Source organism: Hemitrygon akajei, chromosome 15 (genome assembly GCF_048418815.1).
Source record: "Hemitrygon akajei chromosome 15, sHemAka1.3, whole genome shotgun sequence".
Classification (NCBI taxonomy): domain Eukaryota; kingdom Metazoa; phylum Chordata; class Chondrichthyes; order Myliobatiformes; family Dasyatidae; genus Hemitrygon; species Hemitrygon akajei.
Genome location: NC_133138.1, coordinates 3,446,326 through 3,472,103, shown reverse-complemented (window position 1 = coordinate 3,472,103; position 25,778 = coordinate 3,446,326). Strand labels below are relative to the sequence as shown.

Below are 25,778 nucleotides of genomic sequence, written 5' to 3'. Positions count from 1 at the left end.
GAGGAAAGTCCATCTCCCACCCCCCCCATCCTCATCACATTCTACAGGGGTTGTATTGAGAGCATCCTGAGCAGCTGCATCACTGCCTGGTTCGGAAATTGCACCATCTCGGATCGCAAGACCCTGCAGCGGATAGTGAGGTCAGCTGAGAAGATCATCGGGGTCTCTCTTCCCACCATTATGGACATTTACATTACACGCTGCATCCGCAAAGGAAACAGCATTATGAAGGACCCCACGCACCCCTCATACAATCTCTTCTCCCTCCTGCCGTCTGGGAAAAGGCACCGAAGCATTTGGGCTCTCATGACCAGACTATGTAACAGTTTCTTCCCCCAAGCTATCAGACTCCTCAATACCCAGAGTCTGGACTGACACCTTACTGCCCTATTGTCCTGTTTATTATTTATTGTAATGCCTGCACTGTTTTGTGCACTTTATGCAGTCCTGGGTAGGTCTGTAGTCTAGTGTAGCATTCTCTGTGTTGTTTTTTTACGTAGTTCAGTCTAGTTTTTGTAGTGTGTGATGTAACGCCATGGTCCTGAAAAACATTGTCTCATTTTGACTGTGTACTGTACCAGCAGTTATGGTCGAAATGACAGTAAAAGTGACGACTTGACTTGACTTAAAGTGAGATCATTGATTGTGGAAACATCTCAATGGATGGGCAAGTGAGTGTAGTTAACCCCTTTGTTGAAGAGCCCTGATGGTTGTGGGGTAGTAACTGTTCTTGAACCTGATGATGTGAGTCTCCACCATCAGGAATAGCTTCTTCCCATCAGGTTCTGGAATCAGCCAGCACAAACCTGGTCACTACACTGTGGCCGCTTTTATCAAAAGGATTTGGTTCTAATGGTATTCTTTCTTATGAAATGATGCACAATTGTATGTTTATGTTTGTCTTGTATCTGACACTCCATACCTACGAGGCTGCTGCAAGTATTTCATTGCACCTCTGCACACATGGACTTGTGCAGATGCCAATCAGCCTGACTTTGATTTTATCCTTGTTAAGTTTTGTCCCTTTTGGAGATTTTGATGGGTTTCCAGCTGACCAGGCAGTCCAATCCAAATTCCAGCTATTTGTTACAAATGTCCACATTACAGTGCAAGCTCTTCAGCCTATGATGTTGTTCCAGCTTTTTAACCAGCTCTCAAATTAATCTAACTCTTCCCTCCTACATAACCCCTAATTTTCTATCATCCCCGTGCCTATCTAAGAGTCTCTTAAATGTCCCTAATGTATCTGCCTCTACCACCACTCCCTGTGTAAAAAGATACCTTTGACATCCCCCCTGTAGTTTACTCCAATCACCTTAAAGTTATAACTCCTCCTATTAGCCATTTTCCACCCTGGGAAACAGTTTCTGGCTGTCCACTCGATCTATGCCTCATTATCTTGTCACCTCTAATGAGTCACCTCTCATCCTCCTTCACTCCAAAGAAAAAAACCCTAGCTCACTCAACCTATGCTCTCTGGTCCAGGAATCATCCTGGTAAATCTCTGCATTCCACATCCACGACCAGACTGAACATTATATTCCCAGTGTGGTCTGATCAGCTGTGTTTTATAAGACGCGCTCTCTAGTCCAGGCAGCATCCTGGTGATTCTTTGATCGGATTCTGAATCTGACATACTCTGCATCCTCTTCAAGTCCTGCACGCCCTTTCCAAAATGAGGCCCTGCATCAAACACAGTCCTTCAGCAGAGACCATCCTGGTGCTTAATGACGGTTGAACTTCCTGCCGTCTGTCCTTTGTGCCTCTGGTGACGGGGCCCGGATGCCCTATGATTGATGACAACTTCAGTAACCAGCCGTGTCACTTCCAGAGAGTTGAAAGAAATCGTACTAAGATTTGCATTCCTTTTACCCACCTTTGACAGCAGATACATCAGCTCACATGTCATTTGCCTCAGGTCCAACCTTCTCAGCAGCCTGGCTCTTTCCTCCAAACTTTCACTCAACCCTTACTGCTCATCCCACTTGCAAAAAAACATACTGGTCATGTTAGTGACTTGTTGGCACACCATGTTGATGGTGTCACTTGTGGGCGGCCCCCAGCACATCCTCAGGCTGTGTTGGCCGTTGACGCCAACTGTGCATTTCACTGTGTGTTTCAACGTACATGTGACAAATAAAGCTCATCTTTAACTTCTGTCTCATCTACAAATTCCTAACTTATTCCCTGTAACACCAGCTCTACAAAATACATTAAAGACTTTGTGTACAGAGTTACAGACACCAGCCTCCCTCCCCTCCACGGACTCTGTCTACACTTCCCACTGTCTCAGTAAAGCAGCCAGCAGAATCAAAGACCCCACCCTCCCCGGACATTCTCTCTTCTCCCCTCTCCCGTCGGGCAGAAGATACAAAAGCCTGAAAGCACGTCCCACCAGGCCCAAGGACAGCTTCTACCCCACTGTTATCAGTGAAAGCACGTTCCACCAGGCCCAAGGACAGCTTCTACCCCACTGTTATCAGTGAGAGCCCATCCCACCAGGCCCAAGGACAGCTTCTACCCCACTGTTACCAGTGAAAGCACGTCCCACCAGGCCCAAGGACAGCTTCTACCCCACTGTTATCAGTGAAAGCACATCCCACCAGGCCCAAGGACAGCTTCTACCCCACTGTTATCAGTGAAAGCACGTCCCACCAGGCCCAAGGACAGCTTCTACCCCACTGTTATCAGTGAAAACACGTCCCACCAGGCCCAAGGACAGCTTCTACCCCACTGTTATCAGTGAAAACACGTCCCACCAAGCCCAAGGACAGCTTCTACCCCACTGTTATCAGTGAAATCATGTCCCACCAGGCCCAAGGACAGTTTCTACCCCAGTGAAAGCACGTCCCACCAGGCCCAAGGACAGCTTCTACCCCACTGTTATCAGAGTACAGAACAAGCCCCTAGTACGATAAGATGGACTCTTGACCTCACAATCTACCTCGTTGTGATCTTGCACCTTATTGACTTTCTCTGTAACTGTGACATTTTATTCTGCATTCTGTTTTACCTTGACCAACCTTGATGTTTCGAGATGATCTGTACATGTGACAATATAAACCATTTCAATTTATCTCACCACTGGGCAACGGCCCGCATGCTGAGAAAAAGATGACATTTTAATGCCAATATTTGGAAACAAATCATGGCAACATCTTGCAGCTGTGAAACATCAACGAAAAACAATCAAATCGAGATCAATTTGTCCATCAGAACCCTCTCCCACATCGACCATACTCACTGTTAATTATCCCTCAAAGCCTTGTCAGCAGATTAATCCTTGTGTAACATTAGCTCTTCCTTGCCCACTTTAAGCCCCTCTGGTGGGCACTAGCAGTGGCCAACTCTTTGAGCCCATGGTTCTGGTGCTGGACCGAGACACACCAACACAGAGGTCACTGATTGCAAAAGACACACACAGCAAGAATTGCCATTCAGTGATTACATTGCACTGAAGGATTTAATAAAAGGAGTTTGAAATGAAATCAGGCCAAAGGTGGGGAGAACAGAGAGGGCAAAATTGTTTATGTAGATCAGGGGGATTACCCACCACTTAATGTTCCCTGCTCCAGGGGACATCAACTTTCAATCCCCAGACCACCACAATCACAATTCCTACCAAAATCACACTCTTCATACGTGGCTGGGTTACCAAAGGCCAGTGTTACTCCTGTATTACAGTGTCACTCCTGTATTTCCTACACACCTGAGCGGCCCGACCTTTGCTCTGACTCTGAGCAGGAAATCTTTACGTGGCCAGAAAACTGCGCGGCACTTTAGTAAAACTTTAGATCAAAGAAAGTTGCAGCTGCTTGACAACAAAGGCTATGTGCACGGGAGCATTTCTGTCACTGTGTGGCCGCGCAGATTAGAGGGCCAACAGCAAAACCCAACCAACTCTCCAAGGTAGCATTTGGAGGGTGGAGCAGAAAGAAGATGTTGAGGGGAGGGACAGGGCTAGGAAGAAGGGGGTGAGAAGGAGGGAGTGGATGGACTGGAGTGTCAGGGAATGGGAGGGGGAAGGTGTGAAAGAGGAAGAAGGATCAAAGTAGAGAACAAGGGAAAGGTGGCGGGTAGGTAGAGGGAGGAGAGGTGGAGAGAGAGGTTGAGGAGGGGAGGGAGAGAGATCTGAGGGGAGAGAGAGGTTGAGGAGGGGAGGGAGAGATCTGAGGGGAGAGGAAAGAAGGGAATAGAGAGGAAAGGGGAAGAGTGGAAAGAGAGTTGGGAGGAGGTGGGAAGGACAGGGGTAGAGATGTTGAGAGAGAGGGAGAGAGAGGGGGAGGAGAGGCAGAGAGTGGGGGAGGGAGAAGCAGAAGGGAAAGGGGAAGAAGGAGAGGGAGAGGAGGAGAAGGGGTGGGAGGGGGAGAGGGAGAGGAGAAGGGAGGGGGAGAGAGAGGGAGAGGGGAGCTGGAGAAGGGGAGAAGAGGTGTAGGAGAGAGGGGAGTGGAGGGGTAGGGGAAGGGGAGTGGGTAGGGGAAGGGGAGTGGAGGGGTAATGGAGGGGGAGAGGAGGGGTAGCGGAGAGGAGGGGAAAGGGTGAGGGAGGGAGAGAAGGGGAGAGGGGGTTGAGGGGGGTGAAGGGAAGAGTGGGAATGGGCAGATGGAAGGATTAGAAGGTGTAGATAGGGGCAGGTGAACGGAGGGGGGAGGAGCGAAAGTCACACCCTAACTGACTCCCCACAACTCCATTCCCTACCCCCGAAGAGTGTGACCCTCCGCTAAGGCTCCGGACAGTCCGATAAGGGACGGTCCGGGACAGGGACACAGACCCCGGACTGACTGCGGCCGCACGGATCTCCGGCCGTCCCAGCGGACACCTGAAGCCAGGCGCCGCAGCTCCCCCAAACCAAGGGGAAAGGCGGGTCCCAGCTCACCCCGCACCCGAATCGGCCTCGGACCGTCCCGTCAGCCGCCCTCACTCACTCCGCCCGGAGCAGGGGCGTCCGGAGGGCTCGCCCCTCTGGACGGGGCGAGAGGCAGCCAGCTCAGGAGATGTCCCGGGAGAGGACCAGACCCCCACCTCTCGTCCTCCGGGCGCGGGTGAGGAGCGATGTCCAAAATGTGCACCAATTTCCAAAAACACCTCCCGGCGGAGCCAGCTGGAACTGGAAGTCCGGAGGGACCCCCTACTACAGAAACCTTTCCCTCACCTGGTCCGCTCAGGGCGCCGAGCCAGATCCACAGCGGGAACCCCGGGGGTCTCTTCATTTCTGGGCGCCTGGTCGCTCGGGTTGACCACGGGTCTCGGCCGGAGAGTCCTGCGAATCGTCCGCTGTTGGCTTCAGGTGTCCGCTGTGACAACGAGAGGCCGAGTGCAGGAAACGTGCGTATAACCACTGGCCCCCGAATGGGATGAGCTTCCTTCCCCTTCTCCTCTCTCTCTCTCTCTCTCTCCCTCTCTCGCCACTTCCCACCCAGAACAGGAACAGAACTCTGTTCCTGGCTTCAAGATAGTTTAATATCATTTCCACAAAGGAGAACGAAATAATTGTTACTCTGTGTCCGATGCAAAACAAACAAAAACACAAACATAAAGAACAGAATCGTAATAAAAACACCGTAAGTATAAATACGCGGTGGTTGCCCGCCGATGACAGGAAACCTGTGCAGGAGTTTGTTGTGGGGAAGCCGTTTGCCCTGGGGCAGTTCCAGTCTCTCAACCTCCAGGAGTCCGGGTCCAGTGGCACGAACAAGCGTCACAAGCTGGGCTATCTTACAGGCATTTTACATGCAGAGACTGATCGTCGCCAGACTGACGGTCGCGGTGGTGTTGGTCAGTCTTACGGTTTTGTTGGCCGTACCTCCGGAGATAACCTCTGTAAGTTCCATCAAATCAACCGCGCCCTGCCAATGAAGTATCCCAAATAATATCGATTGTGTGTTTTTATTATTGTGTTCATTATCGTATAGTGTGTGTTTGTGCTGTATCGGATCCGGAGTAACTCCTGTACTGGAAATGACAGTAGACAATCCGGAATCTCAAATCTAGGTTTTAAACTTAACAGTGTTTAACGAGATGTGACGGCGCTGAATTCCACCCAGTAATATATCTTCTTGCGATATATATTATGGTCATAAGACACAGGAGCAGAATAAGGCCATTCGGCCCATCGGGTCTGCCCCACCATTCCATCCCAGCTGCTCTCAACCCCATTCTCCTGCCCTCTCCTCATAACCTTTGACACCCTGACTAATCAGGAACCTACCAACCTCTGCTTTAAATATACTCAATGACTCGGCCTCCACAGGTGTCTGTGGCAATGAATTCCACAGATTCACCATCCCCGCTGAAGAAATTCCTCCTCATCTCTGCTCCGTGGATGTCCCTCTATTCTGAGTCTGTGTTTTCTGGCCCTGGACTCCCCCACTATTGGAGACATCCTCTCCACATCCACCCTAGTGAGGCCTTTCAATATTCGGTAGGTTTCAATGAGATCCCCCCCTCTTTCTTTAAGTTCCAGTGACCCAGTGCATTAAGGCAGAGTCCCACGATGTTGTGCTGACTTTATAACATAGTCCAGGATCAATCTTGTCTGTCTGAACATCCTGATAACTAATTCTCTGGCAAGTTCTCCTATGAAAGTCCAAACTGAAAATGTGCCCCCGTTACAAACCCAAACGCACAGGATGAGCGGCCGAGGTGTGGTGTGAAAAGTGGCATCCATCATCAAGGGCCCTCACTGCCCAGGACATGCCCTCTTTTCACTATGACCATCGGGGGGGAGGCACAGGAGCCTGAAGGATCACACTCAGTGTTTCAGGAACAGCTTCTTCCCCTCCGCCATCAGATTTCTGAATGGACAGCGAACCCCCGTGACAGCATGGGTTTCCTCCCACAGTCCAAAGACATATCATTTAGTAAGGTCATTGGTCATTGTAAATTGTCTTGTGATTATGCTAGGGTTAAATTGGTGGGTGCTGGGCGGTGTGACTCGTTGGGCTGGAGGGGACTGTTTCACACTGTATCTCTAAACAAAATCAAGAGATACAAGTTACCAGCCCAAAGAGCCTGTGTCATGACCAATTAATCTCCATCGAGCCCGTGTCACATCGTATTGAAAAGAAAAACGAGCCCTTGAAATACACCATAGGATCCCACAGACAATGTGAGCAGTTCTGGTCACCTACCTACAGGAAAGATAGCAGTAAGATTGAAAGAGTGCAGAGAAAATGTTCAAGGACGTTACCAGGCCTTGGGGACCTGAGTTACAGGGGACGGTTGAACAGGATGGGACTTTCTTCACGACATCGTAGATTTGATAGGGGGGGTACAGATAGGGTGAATGCAGGCAGGCTAGACTAGAACTAGAGGTTATAGGTTAGGGGTGAAAGGTGAATTGTTTGAGGACGTGAGGGGGGTGAGAGTGAGGAACCAGCTACCAGTGGAAGTGGTAGATGCGGGCTCAACTTCAACATTGAAGAGAAATTTGGATAGGCACATGGATGGGAGGGGTGTGGTCCTGGTGTTGGTCAATGGGACTGGGCAGATTAATAGCCCAGTCCAGACTAGGTGAGCTGAGGGTTTGTTTCTGTTACTATGAATCCTCGAATTGGTAGATTGGGTTATCATTATCACATTTACTGAGGTCGTGAAAACATACCATCCACATTTTACACCTTGTATTGAGGTAGAACAAGGGAAAACAGTGACAGAATGCAGAAGAAAGCATCACAGTTACAGAGAAAGTGCAGCGCAGGTGGACAGTAAGGTGCAAAATCATAACGAGGTAATATTGGTAGATTGATAGTTTGGCATGGACCAGTTAGGTCGAAGGGCTCGGTTTCTGTGCTGTATGACTAAAGTAGTTTGTGAGGTCAAGGGTCCGATTACTTGTGCCCGAGAGCTGGTACAATAGTTTCATTACTATTGAGTGGGGTAGACGAGGGAATGTCCGAGGTGGGTGGGGTCTTTGTCATGTTGGCTACTTTAGTGAGGCAGTGAGGGTCCATGGAGGGGAGGCTGGTTTCCGTGAAGTACTGAGCTCTGTCCACAACTCTTCAAGATTCCAGATTGTTTAATGTCATTTCCAGTACATGGTGTAACAGAGTACAAAATGATTGTTACTCCGGATCCGATGCAGCACAAAAAACAAACACACACACTCAACACATAAATATCTACAAAAGCTACATACACACACACATCTACATGGACATTGATTGCATATCCAAATGACACTAGACGCAGGAGTATCTGTACATAAGGTGACTGAAACGAAATGATAAAGTAGTGGTGGTGGGGTGGGTTAGTGTGCAGAGCATTACTGCTTGAGGTAAGTAACTGTTTTTCAGTCTGGTGGTCCTGGCATGGATGCTATGTAGCCTCCTCTCCGTTAGGAGCGGGGAAAAAGCAATTTCCCTGTAGTCCCTTGCAATCATGGGCAGAGCTTTTGCGTATGAAGCCATGATGAATCTGGATAAACTGGTTTGCTTTAGTACCATTGGCTGAGGGATAAAGACAACCCAAGGGTGAGTGATGAAGGCATTGCTTGAGGGAAGAAAATTACCCCAGGATGAGGGACGAAGATGTTGATTAAGGGATGAAGAGCACCCCAGGATGAGAACCAAAGGCATTGATTGAGGGAGGAAGTCAACCCGAGGGTGAGTGATGAAGACTACCCCAGGGTGAGGGATGAAGACGTTGATTGAGGGACAAAGACTATCCCAGAGTAATGAAGGCATTGATTGAGGGATGAAGATTATCCCAGGATGAAGGTGCTGACTGAGTGATGAAGACTATCTCAGGGTGAGGGATGAAGGCATTGATTGAGGGATGAAGATTATCCCAGGATGAAGGTGCTGACTGAGTGATGAAGACTATCTCAGGGTGAGGGATGAAGGTGTTGATTGAGGGATGAAGATTATCCCAGGATGAAGGATGAAGGTGCTGATTGAGTGATAAAGACTATCTCAGGGTGAGGGATGAAGGTGTTGATTGAGGGATGAAGATTATAGGTGCTGAATGAGTAATGAAGACTATCTCGGTGAGGGATGAAGGTGTTGATTGAGGGATGAAGTCAACCCCAGGGTGAGGGATGAAGACTACCCCAGAGTGAGGGACAAAGGTGTTGACAGAGGGATGAAGACTATCTCAGGGTGAGGGACAAAGGCGTTGATTGAGAGATGAAGACTACCTAGGTTGCAGAGAGGTAATCTCCACACATCGTTGAGTTAGCGATATTTTACTATCATTGAAGCTGACCCAGAACCTGTAGATACACACCACCACCAGATGCAGACTTGCTCCCCTTGGTGACAACAGTCAGGGAGCTGGGATTCCAGTCAGCAGCACTGGAGACTATCTGAGCTCCTCTCGCCTGAAAGGTGAACTTGCTCCACAGCCACTGCCTAACTTGCTGAATATTCCCAGCATTCTCTGATTCCTTTAAACTCTCAGATTTTCAACAGCCGCAGTTTCTGGTGTCAATATCTATTCCAGTGCAAGTTGATGCAGTCACAAAGGGGACAGGCCAGTGGCTCTACTTCATTAACAGTTTGAGGGGATTTGGTACATTTCTACAAATGTACCGCGGAGAGCATGCTAAAGTAAATTTATTATCAAAGTACATATATATCACCACATGCAACCCTGAGATCTATTTTCTTGCCAGTGTTCACAGTAAACACCAAGACATTTTTTAAAAAACAAGTAAAATAATAAAAATTAAATAAACATTGAGAACACAAGCTGAAGGGTCATGGAGAGTGAATCCAGAGGTTATGGGAACAGTTCAGTTTTGGGGTGAGTGAAGTTGTCCCCTCTGGTTCAAAAACTTGATGGTTGAGGGGTAGTAACTCTTCCTGAACCTGGCGATGTAGGTCCTGAGGCCCCTGAACCTCCTTCCTGATGTAGCAGCAAGACGAGAGCATGGCCTGGATGGTGGGGGTCCCTGATGGGTGCTGCTTTCCTATGACAATGCTCCTTGTAGACGTACTCAATGGCGGGGAGGGCTTTACCTGTGATGAATCCAGCACATTTTGTTGGTTTCTCCACTCGAGAGCATTGGTGTTTCCATACTGGCTGGCTGCATCACCATCTGGTACGGTGGCTCCAGGGCACCAGATTGAAAAAAGCTGCAAACCCAGCCAGCTCCATCGCGGGCACTCGCCTCCCCACCATTGAGGCCATCTTCAAGAGGCGATGCCTCAAGAAGGCAGTATCCTCACCTTCCAGGCTCGATACGGCAACTGCTATGCCTGGGGCCACAAGAACCTGCAGAGCTCAGCAATCATGGTGCACCGATAAAAAAAATGGCCAGGGACAACCCCTTTCCTCAGGCTCCTGGGGAAGTAGAGGCGTTAGTGGACTATCTTGGCCACGGACTGGTGTTAACACCAAGGAACCTGAAGCTCTGAACTTCAATACTGTCGATGCAGACAGCAGCGTGTGCTTTCATTTTGCTAACATGGGGGCAAAGGTCATTGTCACGGCAACTTATCACTATGCTTTCTGCCTCCTTCCTGTACTCACTGTTATTAAAGATACACCCCACTACAGTGTGTCATCTGCAAACTCATAGCTGGAGTTGGAGCAGTCGTGAGTGTACAGGGAGTGGAGCTGGCACCTGTGTCACCACCTGCCCTTACCCATATGGGGGGGGGTGTCACCACCTGTCCTTACCCATATGGGGGGGGGGGGTGTCACCACCTGCCCTTACCCATATGGGGGGGGGGGTGTCACCACCTGCCCTTACCCATATGGGGGGGGGGTGTCACCACCTGCCCTTACCCATATGGGGGGGGGTGTCACCACCTGCCCTTACCCATATGGGGGGGGGGGGTGTCACCACCTGTCCTTACTGACGTCAGGCAGTAGGTCAGGAAGTGAAGGATCCAGTTGCAGAGGGAGGTGTTAATTCTCACGGTCCCAAGGTTAGTGATGAGTTCACTTGGAAATACAGTATAGAAGGCAGAGCTGTGTCAGTAAACAACAATATAATGTAGATGTCTTTTACTGTCTAGATGGCCAGGGACCTGCTTTGGCCAAAGGTCAATTTGCAGTGCGTTGAAGTTGTCTGCGAGACTGGAGTTAATATGAGACGGCCAGCCTCTCAAAGCACTTCAGGATGGTAGATGATAGAACCACAATGCACTTTACCCTGCTTTTTTCAAGTGCTGAGGACTGTACTGCTCTTCTTAAAGTTGGTCAAAGCAGGGAGGGGGTCATGAATATCAGCAAATATCCCACTAGCTGATCCACACAGGATCTAAGGACACAGCCAGGGACACCATCTGGGCTCGATGCTTTACAGATTCCCTACCCGCTGGTTAAAGAAATTACTCTTCTGTTCGAAATGGGCATCCTTCAATGGTTGTGCCCTCTGGTCCTAGACTCCCCCACTAAGAAACATCCTCTCTACATCTGTTACCCAGGCCATCTAACGTTCAATAGGTTTCAATGAGATCCCCCCCCCCCCATTCTTCTAAAAGCCAAAGGAAGTCAAACTATTGAAAAATAAATTAGTCACAGTTGTATTGGATTAATTTGTTTTTAATAATATATTTTGAGCTTGAAGCAACAATCAGTTTTTCCTTCATTTGAAATTCTTGCCTTCAGTGGGCACTGCTGCCCTCTGCTGGCGTCACAGACACAGTGCAGACCGAGTCACAGTAACACCACCAGCCAATAGGCAGTACTACACACATCGGGCTGATTGGCAAATAGGCAAGAGATTTCTACTACTTAAAGTGCAAGGTAATCAAAAATCCATTTGCTTCATTACAGATTAGAGCAAAAAATATATAATTTTAAATGTAAGAATTCTGATAAACTGAAGAATGTGGTCTCTGGTTTCCCCCATCTGGCTGCTGCCCCCCGTCCAGGCTCATTGGCCTGGTCACTGTACGTGTGCCCTGTTCACCACATCCCCTCAGTACTGGGACGTGAGCACTGAGGAGTGGGGCCATCCATAGGGAGGGGGAGTTGGCACCAGTGGTATTGGGGAGGGAGAGAGGGAGGTACGGGTGGGGGGGGCGGCTGAAGAGAGTTGGAGGTGTGGGAGTGGGGTGGTGAGTTAGCAGCGCTGGTAGGGGCCAGAGACGGAGGTATGGGGGAGCTGAGGAAAGTTGGAAGTGAGGGATGGTGAGTGGGGGTAGGGAAAGGGGAGATGAGAGTGGTGTAAATGAAGAACGGGTTTGTCCCACCACCCCATCAGGCCAGAGTGTGGGTTACTCTTCTGCCACTAGGGGCTGAAATGGATGAGTTGGAGAGGCTCGGAGTTGAGCCCCCCCTCACTGAAGCAGGTGCTGAAGAACGGGATGAGCTTTTGCGTGAAGCTCTGGCGGAAAGTCAGCATGTGGGACATGTCATCAGCGTTGTAGAAAGAAAGGCAGCCATCTTCGTAGTCCAGGAACAGCCCGATCCTCCTGGGCTTCTTCGGGATGGGCAATTGCTTCCAGGGCAAGGTGCCCGCCCAGAACTGGTCACCGTCCCTCAGGCGGAGCGTCCAATAGCCATTGGAGGGATTTGCCTTGACCACCGACTTGCGGTCGACGGACTCCTTGGCCACCCCCAGGTCCCACTTGGTCTTTCCGCCAACACCCACCTCCCAGTAATGTCTCCCCGAGGTGAAGCCCTGGGCCGCCAGCACGTTGACGCACTTATCAAAGCGCTCGGGATTGTTGGGCACCTCGCGTTGCTTGCCCACCTCCCACACGCTGGTCAGGTCATCTGAGAGTGCCAGGCTCGGGTGTGCGGTGGCAGGGTCGAAGGTCAGCTGAACAGGGGCTGAAATTAAACAAGGGAGGGAGAGAGAGGAGGATTGAGGAGTGAAGAGAAGGTTAGATCCATCTATACACATCCAGGTGGTGGGACAGAGCAGAGAGGCCTACCTAACGGCAACAGGAGACCATAAGACAGACCACCTAAGGGAGCTATGAACACAACCCCCGCCCCTCACATGCACCCCATTATGGAGGGAGCTTCACTCCGTGTCTGTCCCCGGGAGTGTGTGATGGGACGGTGAGGAGGGAGATTCACTCTGTGTCTGACCCTGGGAGTGTGTGATGGGACGGTGTGGAGGGAGCTTCACTCCGTGTCTGACCCCGGGAGTGCATGATGGGACGGTGTGGAGGGAGCTTCACTCCGTGTCTGTCCCCGGGAGTGCGTGATGGGACAGTGTGGAGGGAGCTTCACTCCGTGTCTGACCCTGGGAGTGTGTGATGGGACGGTGTGGAGGGAGTTTCACTCTGTGCCTGACCCCGGGAGTGTGTGATGGGGCAGTGTGCAGGAGGTTTCACTCCGTGTCTGACCCCGGGAGTGCGTGATGGGACGGTGTGGAGGGAGCTTCACTCTGTGTCTGACCCTGGGAGTGTGTGATGGGACGGTGTGGAGGGAGTTTCACTCTGTGCCTGACCCCGGGAGTGTGTGATGGGGCAGTGTGCAGGAGGTTTCACTCAGTGTCTGACCCTGGGAGTGTGTAATGGGACAGTGTGGAGGGAGCTTCACTCTGTGTCTGACTTCAGGAGTATGTGATGGGACGGTGTGGAGGGAGCCTCACACTGTGTCTGACCCTGGGAGTATGTGATGGGACGATGTGTAGGGAGCTTCACTCTGTGTCTGACCCCGGGAGTGTGTGATGGGACGGTTTGGAGGGAGATTCACTCCGTGTCTGACCCCGGGAGTGTGTGATGGGACGGTGTGTAGGGAGCTTCACTCAGTGTCTGACCCCGGGAGTGTGTGATGGGACGGTGTGTAGGGAGCTTCACTCTGTGTTTGACCCCGGGAGTGTGTGATGGGACGGTGTGTAGGGAGATTCACTCAGTCTGATGCTGGAGTGTGTGTTGGGACGGTTTGGAGGGAGATTCACTCAGTCTGTCCCCGGGAATGTGATGGGACGGTGTGGAGGGAGTATCACTCAGTGTCTGACCCCGGGAGTGTGTGATGGGACGGTTTGGAGGGAGATTCACTCAGTCTGACCCCGGGAATGTGATGGGACGGTGTGGAGGGAGTATCACTCTGTGTCTGACCCCGGGAGTATGTGATGGGACGGTTTGGAGGGAGCTTCACTCAGTGTCTGACCCCGGGAGTGTGTGATGGGACGGTTTGGAGGGAGATTCACTCAGTCTGACCCCGGGAATGTGATGGGATGCTGCAATTCCCTACTCCAGCACTTGGAGGTGAGGAACAGTCCAGTGAGGGAACGACCAGCATCAAAGTTTGGGAGAAAGTTCTACAAGCTACTGGCTTCACTGAAACAGAAGCAAAAGTGCCCCCCTCACCCTCACCCCCCACCACCAACCCACAACTTACCCGGCTCCAGGGTCCGGTATAGCTTCTTCCAAATGATGTGCTGCAGGGGTCCGGTGTAGCGGGTGGTGCACAAACTGTCACTCACGTCAGGCTCACTCCCAACCTGCACACTGCCAGAGCAGACAGTGTTAGAGGGGCAGGGAGGGTTGGAAAGGGGTAGATGTGAATCACTGAACTGGTAACTGTTTATTACTGTCACACGTATGGTGATGCAGTGAAAGCTTGTCTCGCATACTGTTCAAACAGATCAGATCATTACACCGTGCACTGAGGTAGAACGAGGGAAAACAAGAACAGAATGCAGAATAAAGTGTCACAGTTACAGAGAGAGTGCAGTGTAGGCAGACAATAAGGTGCAAGGTCATAACGAGGTAGATGGTGAGGTCAAGAGTCCATCTTGTTATACTACGGAACGTTCAATAGTCTGATAACAGTGGGGTAGAAGCTGTCCTTGGGCCTGGTGGGACGTGCTTTCACTGATAACAGTGGGGTAGAAGCTGTCCTTGGGCCTGGTGGGACGTGCTTTCACTGATAACAGTGGGGTAGAAGCTGTCCTTGGGCCTGGTGGGACGTGTTTTCACTGATAACAGTGGGGTAGAAGCTGTCCTTGGGCCTGGTGGGACGTGCTTTCACTGATAACAGTGGGGTAGAAGCTGTCCTTGGGCCTGGTGGGACGTGCTTTCACTGATAACAGTGGGGTAGAAGCTGTCCTTGGGCCTGGTGGGACGTGCTTTCACTGATAACAGTGGGGTAGAAGCTGTCCTTGGGCCTGGTGGGACTTGCTTTCACTGATAACAGTGGGGTAGAAGCTGTCCTTGGGCCTGGTGGGATGGGCTCTCACTGATAACAGTGGGGTAGAAGCTGTCCTTGGGCCTGGTGGGACGTGCTTTCACTGATAACAGTGGGGTAGAAGCTGTCCTTGGGCCTGGTGGGACGTGCTTTCACTGATAACAGTGGGGTAGAAGCTGTCCTTGGGCCTGGTGGGACGTGCTTTCACTGATAACAGTGGGGTAGAAGCTGTCCTTGGACCTGGTGGGACGTGCTTTCACTGATAACAGTGGGGTAGAAGCTGTCCTTGGGCCTGGTGGGACGTGCTTTCACTGATAACAGTGGGGTAGAAGCTGTCCTTGGGCCTGGTGGGACGTGCTTTCACTGATAACAGTGGGGTAGAAGCTGTCCTTGGGCCTGGTGGAATCTGCTTTCACTGATAACAGTGGGGTAGAAGCTGTCCTTGGGCCTGGTGGGACGTGCTTTCACTGATAACAGTGGGGTAGAAGCTGTCCTTGGGCCTGGTGGAATCTGCTTTCACTGATAACAGTGGGGTAGAAGCTGTCCTTGGACCTGGTGGGACGTGCTTTCACTGATAACAGTGGGGTAGAAGCTGTCCTTGGGCCTGGTGGGACTTGCTTTCACTGATAACAGTGGGGTAGAAGCTGTCCTTGGGCCTGGTGGGATGGGCTCTCACTGATAACAGTGGGGTAGAAGCTGTCCTTGGGCCTGGTGGGACGTGCTTTCACTGATAACAGTGGGGTAGAAGCTGTCCTTGGGCCTGGTGGGACGTGCTTTCACTGATAACAGTGGGGTAGAAGCTGTCCTTGGGCCTGGTGGGACGTGCTTTCACTGATAACAGTGGGGTAGAAGCTGTCCTTGGGCCTGGTGGGACGTGCTTTCACTGATAACAGTGGGGTAGAAGCTGTCCTTGGGCCTGGTGGGACGTGCTTTCACTGATAACAGTGGGGTAGAAGCTGTCCTTGGACCTGGTGGGACGTGCTTTCACTGATAACAGTGGGGTAGAAGCTGTCCTTGGGCCTGGTGGGACGTGCTCTCACTGATAACAGTGGGGTAGAAGCTGTCCTTGGGCCTGGTGGGACGTGCTTTCACTGATAACAGTGGGGTAGAAGCTGTCCTTGGGCCTGGTGGAATCTGCTTTCACTGATAACAGTGGGGTAGAAGCTGTCCTTGGGCTTGGTGGGACGTGCTTTCACTGATAACAGTGGGGTAGAAGCTGTCCTTGGGCCTGGTGGAATCTGCTTTCACTGATAACAGTGGGGTAGAAGCTGTCCTTGGACCTGGTGGGACGTGCTTTCACTGATAACAGTGGGGTAGAAGCAGTCCTTGAGCCTGGTGGGTCGTGCTTTCACTGATAACAATGGGGTAGAAGCTGTCCTTGGGCCTGGTGGGACGTGCTTTCACTGATAACAGTGGGGTAGAAGCTGTCCTTGGGCCTGGTGGGACGTGCTTTCACTGGTAACAGTGGGGTAGAAGCTGTCCTTGGGCCTGGTGGGACGTGCTTTCACTGATAACAGTGGGGTAGAAGCTGTCCTTGGGCCTGGTGGGACGTGCTTTCAGGCTTTTGTATTTTCTGCCCGATGGGAGAGGGGAGGAGAGAGAATGTCTGGGGTGGGTGGGGTCTTTGATTCTGCCGACTGCTTCACTGAGACAGTGAGAAATGTAGACAGAGTCCATGGAGGGGAGGGAGGCTGGTGTCTGTAAGTCCATAGATTTCCAGACTCTGCTCAAAGCTGCTAGAGGAAGTACTTGAGGCAGATACATTTACAACATTTAAAATTATTTGGACCAGCACACGGGCAGCAAAGGGTTAACCAGGAGTTGTCACCCTGCGGTCCACGGAGCCCTCGATTAATGGTATTGGTCCATGGCATAAAGAAGGTCGGGAAGCCCTGGTTTAGAGGACGTGCCAAATGCTGGCAAGTGGGACTGGCTTGGATGAGAATCGTGCTCAAAGCAGACCAGGCCTGTTTCTGTGCTATCTCACTCCAACATAATGGCTTTGGGAAGTAGCTATTCTTGAGCCTGCTGGTGTGGGACTTCAGGTTGTAGAATTCGAAACTTTTTGCTGAGATTTCCAATATTTTTTGTTTGGTGTGATGGTGAATCTGCTAGTGAGAGACAGAGATATGGAAAAATCTAAACACATAGACATCCGTGGCAAATTTGACAGATCATGGACTGATGCCTGAAACACAATGCTTCATGGGGGTATGGTCTGACATCTCCTCGTTTCAGTGCTACCATCTGGGAAGAGGTACAGGAGCCTGAAGATACGCACTCAATAATTCATGAACAGCTTCTTCCCCTCCACCATCAGATTTCTGAATGGAAAATTCATTCATGAACACTACTACCTCAGTATTCCTTTCTTTTGCAACATTTGTTCTTTTAATTTACAATAAGTTCATACCTCTGCACTGTACTTTACTGCAAAATAACAAATTTCACTTCAAACAAGTCAATGATCAGAAACACCAAAGATTCTAAAGAGAGCACAGCCTCAGAATCGAGGGTGTCCTTTTACAACAGAGATGAGGTGGTATTTCTGTAGGCAGAGTGGTGATTCTGTGGAATCTTGCCACAGGGAGCTGTGGGGGCCAAATCTTCATGTATATTTAAGGCAGAGGTTGATAGGTACTCGATTGGTCAGGGCATGCATGGATATGGGGAGAAGACAGGAGACTGGGACTGAGAAAAGAACAAATCATTCACAATGAAATGGTGGTGCAAGGGACTTCCGGTAAGATGGCGATTGTTTAGCTGCTCCGAACTTTTGTTCCGTTACTGTCGCTACCTTTGCACTAAATGTCTCCATTTTTTTAAACCTTAGTTAGGAATTATTTTGGTATCTCTTACTTGCCTGTGAATATATCTAACTTACAATGTCTAGCAAGAGTTCTAAATCCGGGAGAAAAGAAGCTATGACCCCGTCGGACGAGACGATGGTTGCGCTTGGAAAGCTCCGAGACGAAATCTTAAAGGAATTTAAAACCGCTGGGGACTTCCGCAAGAGTTCTAAACCCGGGAGAAAAGAAGCTATGACCCCGTCGGACGAGACGATGGTTGTGCTGGGAAAGCTCCAAGACGAAATCTTAAAGGAATTTAAAACCGCTTTCAAACAGTTAGAAGACAAACTGGATCGGATCAACGATAAAGTGGACAAACATGCCTAACACTTATCTCGCATCGATTCGACTTCTGAAGATTTAGAAAGTAGTATTCGATACTTGGAGACTATCTGTTCCAGCTTAGAGGACAAATATAACAAACTTCTTTCCAAAATGGTGGATCTCGAAAATCGCAGCAGACGCTGCAATATCAGAATTCTGGGATTGCCAGAGGCGACCGAAAAGGGATCAACCGTGAAGTTTTTCGCCGAGTTTCTCTGTGAGTTATTCGGGAAAGATTTGCTTCCGAAGCCACCCGAGCTCGAACGGGCACACAGAGTTTACGTTCCCCCCGGAATTCTGGGCTCCCGCCCGCGACCAGTAATCTTGTGTTTCCATCAATACCAGGTAAAACACAGTCTGATCGTAGAGGCGCGTCGCAGGGGGTCGCTTCCTTTCAAGGATACAACCATTCGCTTTGTGGAAGATTTTGCACCCCAGACCTTAAAGATGCGCGCTGAGTTTAAAGGTGCAATGAAAGTGCTTTTTGATCGTGGTTTCAAACCTTCCCTTCGTAACCCTGCCGATCTACGAATCAAGCTTAATACCGGGAAATACAAGTGGTTCAAATCAGCGAAGGAAGCTGAAGCGTTTGTGGCAAGTCTTCCGGCTATCGGAATCTGATCGGACCTCCTAAAATGGTGGATAAGTACTCCTCATAGTAAAATTACTTTCTCTGGACTCGGAATTCACTTGAATCACTCAGACATTATTCATTGAAACTTTATGGGCTGTTGACAATCTCTCCCGGGATTTGGTGTGTCTGTAATCTATTTTTATTCTTGTATAACTTTACCTAGAGTTCTACAACTAACTCTAACTTGTTTTGGAGGTTCAAAGTCTTTAGTGAAGGCCTCCCTGTTTGTCGGTTCACAGTTCAACTGCTGATTTATTTTTCCTTTGTTTTAAATATTTATTTATTTTATCTTTTTCTTTTCTTCACCCCTTTTTTCTAATCTCTGAATTTTTTTCTCCCTTCTCTGTAAATGGTTGATAAATACTCGTCTTGAATTTATAATTTTCCCCTTCCTCTTCTTTTTTCTTTTTCCTTCTTACCTTTTTTTTTCCCTTTCTTTTACTTCATTCTTCTATAATTTTTAGCGGGTAGGTTAGTTTTGGTTTTCTTCCGATTTTCTCTGCATTAAGTTTTATATTTCTGCAGAAGGTGTTCTAATCTGTAGTTATGTTTTCTAGTGCATAAACTAGTTATTATTTGCTATAGTATTTATACAGAACTGTTGTTAATGACACAGATCTGGAAGTTGTATTTGGGTTAATTTTTTTGGTAGAGCTAGCTACTTGTTTTGGTAGCCGTCTAGTTTTGGGTTGTGCGAGTGGGGTGGATTTTCCAGTTCCAACATCTCTTTATTGCTTAGGACATGTTTATGTTTTGATTTTACGAATCTATGTTTACATCTCTGCTCCCAGACTGCTATTGTACTGCTTGACTTTTTATATGCCTGCTGCCTTTTATGCATTAGTAATTGATAATGGCTAGTGCACTTAAATTCGTGAGCTGGAATGTAAAGGGATTGAACCACCCTGTTAAAAGGAGGAAGGTATCCTCACATATTAAACAACTCAAAGTTGACATTGCTTTCCTTCAAGAAACTCATATTCGGTGTGTTGATAACTCCCGGCTTCTGTCAAAGTGGGCGGGCCAGCATTTTCATTCATCCTTTGCCGCTAAAGCTAGGGGAGTTTCCATTCTTATTAACTCAAATATTCCTTTTGAACTCCATAATAAAATATCTGATACAAATGGCCGTTTTATTATTGTTTCTGGTAAACTATATAACACTAAAGTTGCACTAGCAAACCTGTATGCCCCCAACTTCGATGATGTTAACTTTTTTGAACGTTTTTTTTCCTCACTACCAGACTTAAACTCATACTCTCTTATACTGGGTGGTGACTTCAACTGTTGGTTGGATCCTAAACTGGACCGATCGTCCTCTGTTACCAGATCACCTACTAAATCTGCCTTAGCTATCCAATCGTTTCTCTCTAATTTTGGTATCTCTGATATATGGCGTTTCCTCCATCCTACGGAGAGAGATTATTCTTTTTTCTCACATGTTCACCATACCTTCACTAGAATTGACTATTTCTTACTCGATAACCAACTTATCCCATTTGCCCACACTTGTGACTATCAGAGTATACTGATTTCTGACCATGCCCCAATTACCCTTTCTCTGAACTTTCCTGGTCTCCCTCAGAGGAATAAACACTGGCGGTTTGATTCAACTTTATTATCGGATGATGATTTCGTAAAATTTATTAAGGATCAGATAACCTTTTATTTTAACACTAATACATCACCTGAAGTGCCATCCCAGATTGTCTGGGATGCCATGAAAGCATATCTGAGGGGTCAAATAATCTCTTACACAGCAAATCTCAATAGAAGATCCCGTGCAGATTGAGCAGACCTCATTAACCAGATTAAAGATTTGGATCAAATATATGCCCAAACTAAGAACCCTGAATTATACAAGAAGCGCGTTGAACTCCAAACTAAATTTAACCTTCTGTCCACTCAACCTGTCGAACGCTAACTTCTCGAAAGCAAGAGCCGCTTTTACATTCATGGGGATAAGTCTGGTAAATTCCTAGCCAATCAGCTGAGGTGTTCCAAAGCCAAACAACATATTACAAAGATCCGGAAGGAAAACGGAGACTCTACATCGGATCATTTAGAAATTAATGACGCATTTAAAAATTTTTATTCTCGGCTTTATTCCTCTGAATCTCTGAATGACAATATCTCTGTGGATCAATTTTTACAGAATCTGAATATCCCCTCACTCTCATCTGATTTCAAAGCCAAACTCAATGCGCCTATATCACCAGAAGAAATATCTTTTGCAATTTCTGCACTGTCCTCAGGGAAATCTCCTGGACCTGATGGGTTCCCTGTGGAATTTTATAAATCATTCTCTTCACTTCTTTCTCCTCAGTTACTTTCAGTATTAACTGACTCGTTTAATTACGGCAAATTGCCACCCTCTTTCAATAAGGCATCTATTATTCTTCTTTTAAAAAAGGGCAAAGACCCAACAAAGTGTTCCTCGTACAGGCCAATCTCTCTGCTCAATGTTGATGTAAATATCTTAGCTAAAGTGTTGGCTCATAGATTAGAAACCGTTATTCCCTCCATTATCTCTGATGACCAAACAGGCTTTATTAAAAACCGTCTCCCTTTTTTTAACATTCGGCGTCTATTTAATATTTTATACTCAGTTCCAACTGGGACTCCTGAATGTGTTATCTCCCTTGATGCGGAGAAAGCATTTGATCGTATAGAGTGGAACTACCTTTTTGCAGTCTTAGAAAAATTTGACCTTGGCCAAAGTTTCATCTCTTGGATCCAATTGCTGTACCTGTGTCCTACTGCTTCTGTTCTAACTAATTTTCAGAAATCCCAAGTATTTAATCTCAAACGTGGCACCCGTCAGGGATGCCCCTTAAGTCCCTTTCTCTTTGATTTGGCTATAGAACCTCTGGCGATAGCATTTCAAAATTGTCCTGAATTGACCGGGATTTGGAGAGGGGGTGTTGAGCATAAAGTTTCTCTCTATGCTGATGACTTATTACTCTTTCTCTCAAATCCGTCTACATCCTTACCTCTAATGTTTTCACTTCTTGACCAGTTTAGCCAGATCTCTGGCTATAAACTCAACTTACATAAGAGTGAACTCTTCCCAATTAATAAAGAAGCACAAGAACTAATATTTCGTGATCTCCCTTTTAAAGTAGTCCATAATCAATTTACTTATCTTGGAATTACAGTCACAAGGAAGTTTAAAGATCTCTTTCGTGAAAACTTTGTCAATCTTTCATATGCTATAAAACGGAGTCTGGTACAATGGTCACCTCTATCTATGTCCTTGGTAGGTCGTATTAATGTTGTTAAAATGTATGTTCTCCCCAAATTTTTATACTTATTTCAATCTATCCCAATGTTTATTCCTAAATCTTTGATTCCTTAGACTCTATTATTTTGCCATATCTGTGGCAGAATAAGCGCTCTAGAATTAATAAAATCCACCTCCAAAAATCTAAAAAAGAGGGTGGCATGGCTTTACATAACTTTCGCTTATATTACTGGGCAGCTAATATACGTTGTGCTGCCTTCTGGTCTTTCTTCCACGGTCAACCTGAGTGCCCTAACTGGGTGGCAATGGAGCTGAGCTCCACTAAAGAATTATCTATATCTGCACTTCTTGGCTCTGCACTCCCTAGCAGTCTGCCCAGATCAATAGCTAATCCTCTGGTTAGACACACTTTGCGTGTATGGGCTCAGTTCAGGAAATGCTATGGTTTCCAGGGGTTTTCCGTTTCTAGCCCTGTCGCACATAATCACTTTTTTTTACCTACTACGTACGATTCAGTATTCCATGTTTGGTACAGGAAGGGCATTAGACATTTTGAAGATCTCTTCATTGATAATTGCTTCGCTTCTTTTCAGCAGCTCTCTGTTAAGTTCAACCTGCCTAACGCTCACTTTTTCAGATATCTCCAAATCCGACACTTTACTGCTCCTTTAATTCCTAACTTTCCTGAAATGCCTGTGAAAAATGCTATGGACCTATTTCTTTCCATTAATCCACTAGGTAAAGGTTTAATTTCAATTATCCGAGATAAACTAGCAGCCTTACGACGGGCCCCTGTGGATAAAATTAAAATGGCCCGGGAGCAGGATTTAAATATCTCCTTATCAGAGGAGAGCTGGGACTCAGTTCTCAAATCGGTTAACTCAACCTCCCTTTGTGCTCGCCATTGCCTCTTACAGTTTAAGATTGTTCATAGAGCCCATATGTCTAAATCTAAACTATCTCGATTCTACCCTGGCATTAGTCCGCTCTGTGATAAATGCAAGAGGGGCGTGGCCTCTCTCATCCATATGTACTGGCTCTGTCCTAGCTTGGAGAAATTCTGGAAAGATGTCTTCACTACACTATCGGGTATTCTGAATCAGCACCTAGAACCTAACCCCTTAATTGCTCTGTTCGGTTTTTGGGGCGAGACAGATTTATGTCTGGGTCCGACCAAATGCCGAATACTATCCTTTGCCTCTCTCCTGGCGAGACGCTTGATCCTCCTTAGATGGAGAGATGTTGCCCCGCCCACTCATGCGCAATGGCTTAACGACATTATGGCCTGCTTGGACCTCGAAAAAATTCATTATTCAGTTCTGAATTCGGATCTAAAGTTCCATAAGGTCTGGGGACCTTTCATCGAGTACTTTCATAACCTTCCTCTTGACTAGGGTTTTTTTTTCTTTTTTTTTCTCTTCTTTTTGGTCCCTTGCTTTCAGCTCCCTTTTTTATTATCCTCTGTTGCTAAGTGTATTCACAGTCTGGGAGTTTGACTGTCTGGACTTATACTCTTTATACTGTGTGGTGGTTGGTCTGGAGTTGTTTTTTTCTTGTGTTGTGGGGCTTGGGGAGGACACTAAGCTCACTTGTCTTTAATTTAGGTGCTTTTTTGTTAAATTCTCTTCCTTTGTAGCATATTGTTATTGTATGCTTAATCTTGCACTGTATTAATGCTCCTCATTGGGATTTGGGGTTTTTAATTTTGTAAAATGTTTTGAAAAACTAATTAAAAAATTTAAAAAAGAGAGAAATGGTGGTGCAAGCTCGATGGGCCAAATGGCCTAATTCATGCTGGTAATCCAGAGCAGCACATACAAAATACCGGATGAACTCAGCAGGTCAGGCAGCATCTGTGGAAAGGAATAAACAGCTGACACTTCATCATGACACGGCCCAAGATGCTGTCTGTTTATATGCCTCCATAGATGCTGTCCGATCTGCAGAGCTCCTCCGCATTTTGTGTGTGCAGTGAAAGCAAGTTCAAAGTAATTTTATCATCAAAGTACATATATGTCACCATATACAGTACGCACATCCCTGAGATTAATTTCCCTGTCAGTACAAAGAAACACAATGGAATCAATGAAACAGTGCACTTAACAGAACGGACAAATAACCAATGTGTAAAAGAAAATAAATAGTGAACACAATAATAAATAAGCAATAAACTTCGAGAACACGAGATGAAGATTCCTTGAAAGTGAGTCCATAGGTTGTGGGAACAGTTCAGTGATGGGGCGAGTGAAGTTATCCCCTCTGGTTCAAGAACCTGATTGGTGAGGGGCAATAACTGTTCCAGAACCTGGAGGTGCGAGTCCTGAGGCTTCTGAATCCCTTCCCTGATGGCAGCAGTGAGATGAGAGCTTGGCCTGGATGGAAGGTGATCCTGAGAGAGATGGCAGGTGAAGACCAGGAGCAGGTTTACAAACAAGGAAAGTGCTTTACAGGCAGTCCCCGGGTTACGTACGAGTTCCGTTCCTGAGTCCCTCTTTAAGTTGGATTTGTTCGTAAGTCGGAATAGGTGCATCCGGTATTATTTAGCGTCAGTTAGTCAAACGTTTGTCTTGGTATATAGTATATATTTTACCTTTCTATGCATATAAAACACATGTTATGATACCAGCCCCCTCCTTTGTGAGAATCGCAAGAGCCCTAGTGAAGGGGGGGGGGGTCAATGACCCAAGAGAGAGAGAGAGAGAGACGTGCTGAATAGTCACAGGAAATGGGAGAGAGAGAGAGAGACGTGCTGAATAGACACAGGAAATGGGAGAGAGAGAGAGACGTGCTGAATAGTCACAGGAAATGGGAGAGAGAGAGAGACGTGCTGAATAGACACAGGAAATGGGAGAGAGAGAGAGAGACGTGCTGAATAGACACAGGAAATGGGAGAGAGAGAGAGACGTGCTGAATAGTCACAGGAAATGGGAGAGAGAGAGAGACGTGCTGAATAGACACAGGAAATGGGAGAGAGAGAGAGACATGCTGAATAGACACAGGAAATGGGAGAGAGAGAGAGAGACGTGCTGAATAGACACAGGAAATGGGAGAGAGAGAGACATGCTGAATACCACGTTCCACCGGGATGCAGAATAAGGCAACCTTGACTATTGTCTCATGAAGACCACGTGTAAAGCCCTCGGGCAAAATGGGCTGGTTGAGAGAGAGATTGACACCTGCGATCCCGTGAGGAAGTATAAAGGAGGGTCTGGGGGGGACGACCCCTTTAGACGCACCAAGGAGACACGATAGCGATCCCGTCGTAGCGGGAAGCCATTTTGAAGGAAGCCACGTGCGTTAAGATTCCGAATCGGGAGCCTGTGGCTGGAATCACGGAAAATCGCTTTTAACTAACAGGGAAGCCTGCTCCCGATTCCACGGCTTTGCTTCGTAAGGACCCGGGCAAGTGTTCCTTTTCTCACAAACTAACGGAGATGGGAGTAGACTCTCACATGGTGGATTGGATAGTGGACTACTTGACAGATAGACCTCAGTATGTGCGGTTGGGAGACTGTAGGTCTGACACGGTGGTCAGCAGCACAGGAGCGCCGCAGGGAACCGTACTCTCTCCGGTCCTGTTCACCCTGTACACATCAGACTTCCAATATAACTTGGAGTCCTGCCATGTGCAGAAGTTCGCTGATGACACAGCCATAGTGGGGTGTGTCAGGAATGGACAGGAGGA

General features: G+C 47.9%; 2 protein-coding genes across 2 annotated transcripts in view; both read right to left on the bottom strand.

Annotated features, from left to right (window-relative positions):
• flt4 (fms related receptor tyrosine kinase 4) overlaps positions 1 to 5,282 on the bottom strand; it is a 281,525-nt gene extending 276,243 nt beyond the window's left edge. Inside the window, exon 1 of the mRNA XM_073067065.1 lies at positions 5,153 to 5,282. Within this exon, the coding sequence (XP_072923166.1) occupies positions 5,153 to 5,210 (58 nt within the window). The 5' untranslated portion in view covers positions 5,211 to 5,282. The remainder of the gene's footprint in view (positions 1 to 5,152) is intronic.
• A 6,190-nt stretch (positions 5,283 to 11,472) lies between these two features.
• The window catches only part of trim105 (tripartite motif containing 105), a 36,065-nt gene continuing 21,759 nt past the window's right edge, over positions 11,473 to 25,778 (bottom strand). The window contains exons 5-6 of the mRNA XM_073067064.1: positions 14,254 to 14,363; positions 11,473 to 12,729 (exon numbers count right to left, since the gene is read on the bottom strand). Coding sequence (XP_072923165.1) covers positions 12,185 to 12,729; positions 14,254 to 14,363 — 655 coding nt within the window. The 3' untranslated portion in view covers positions 11,473 to 12,184. The remainder of the gene's footprint in view (positions 12,730 to 14,253; positions 14,364 to 25,778) is intronic.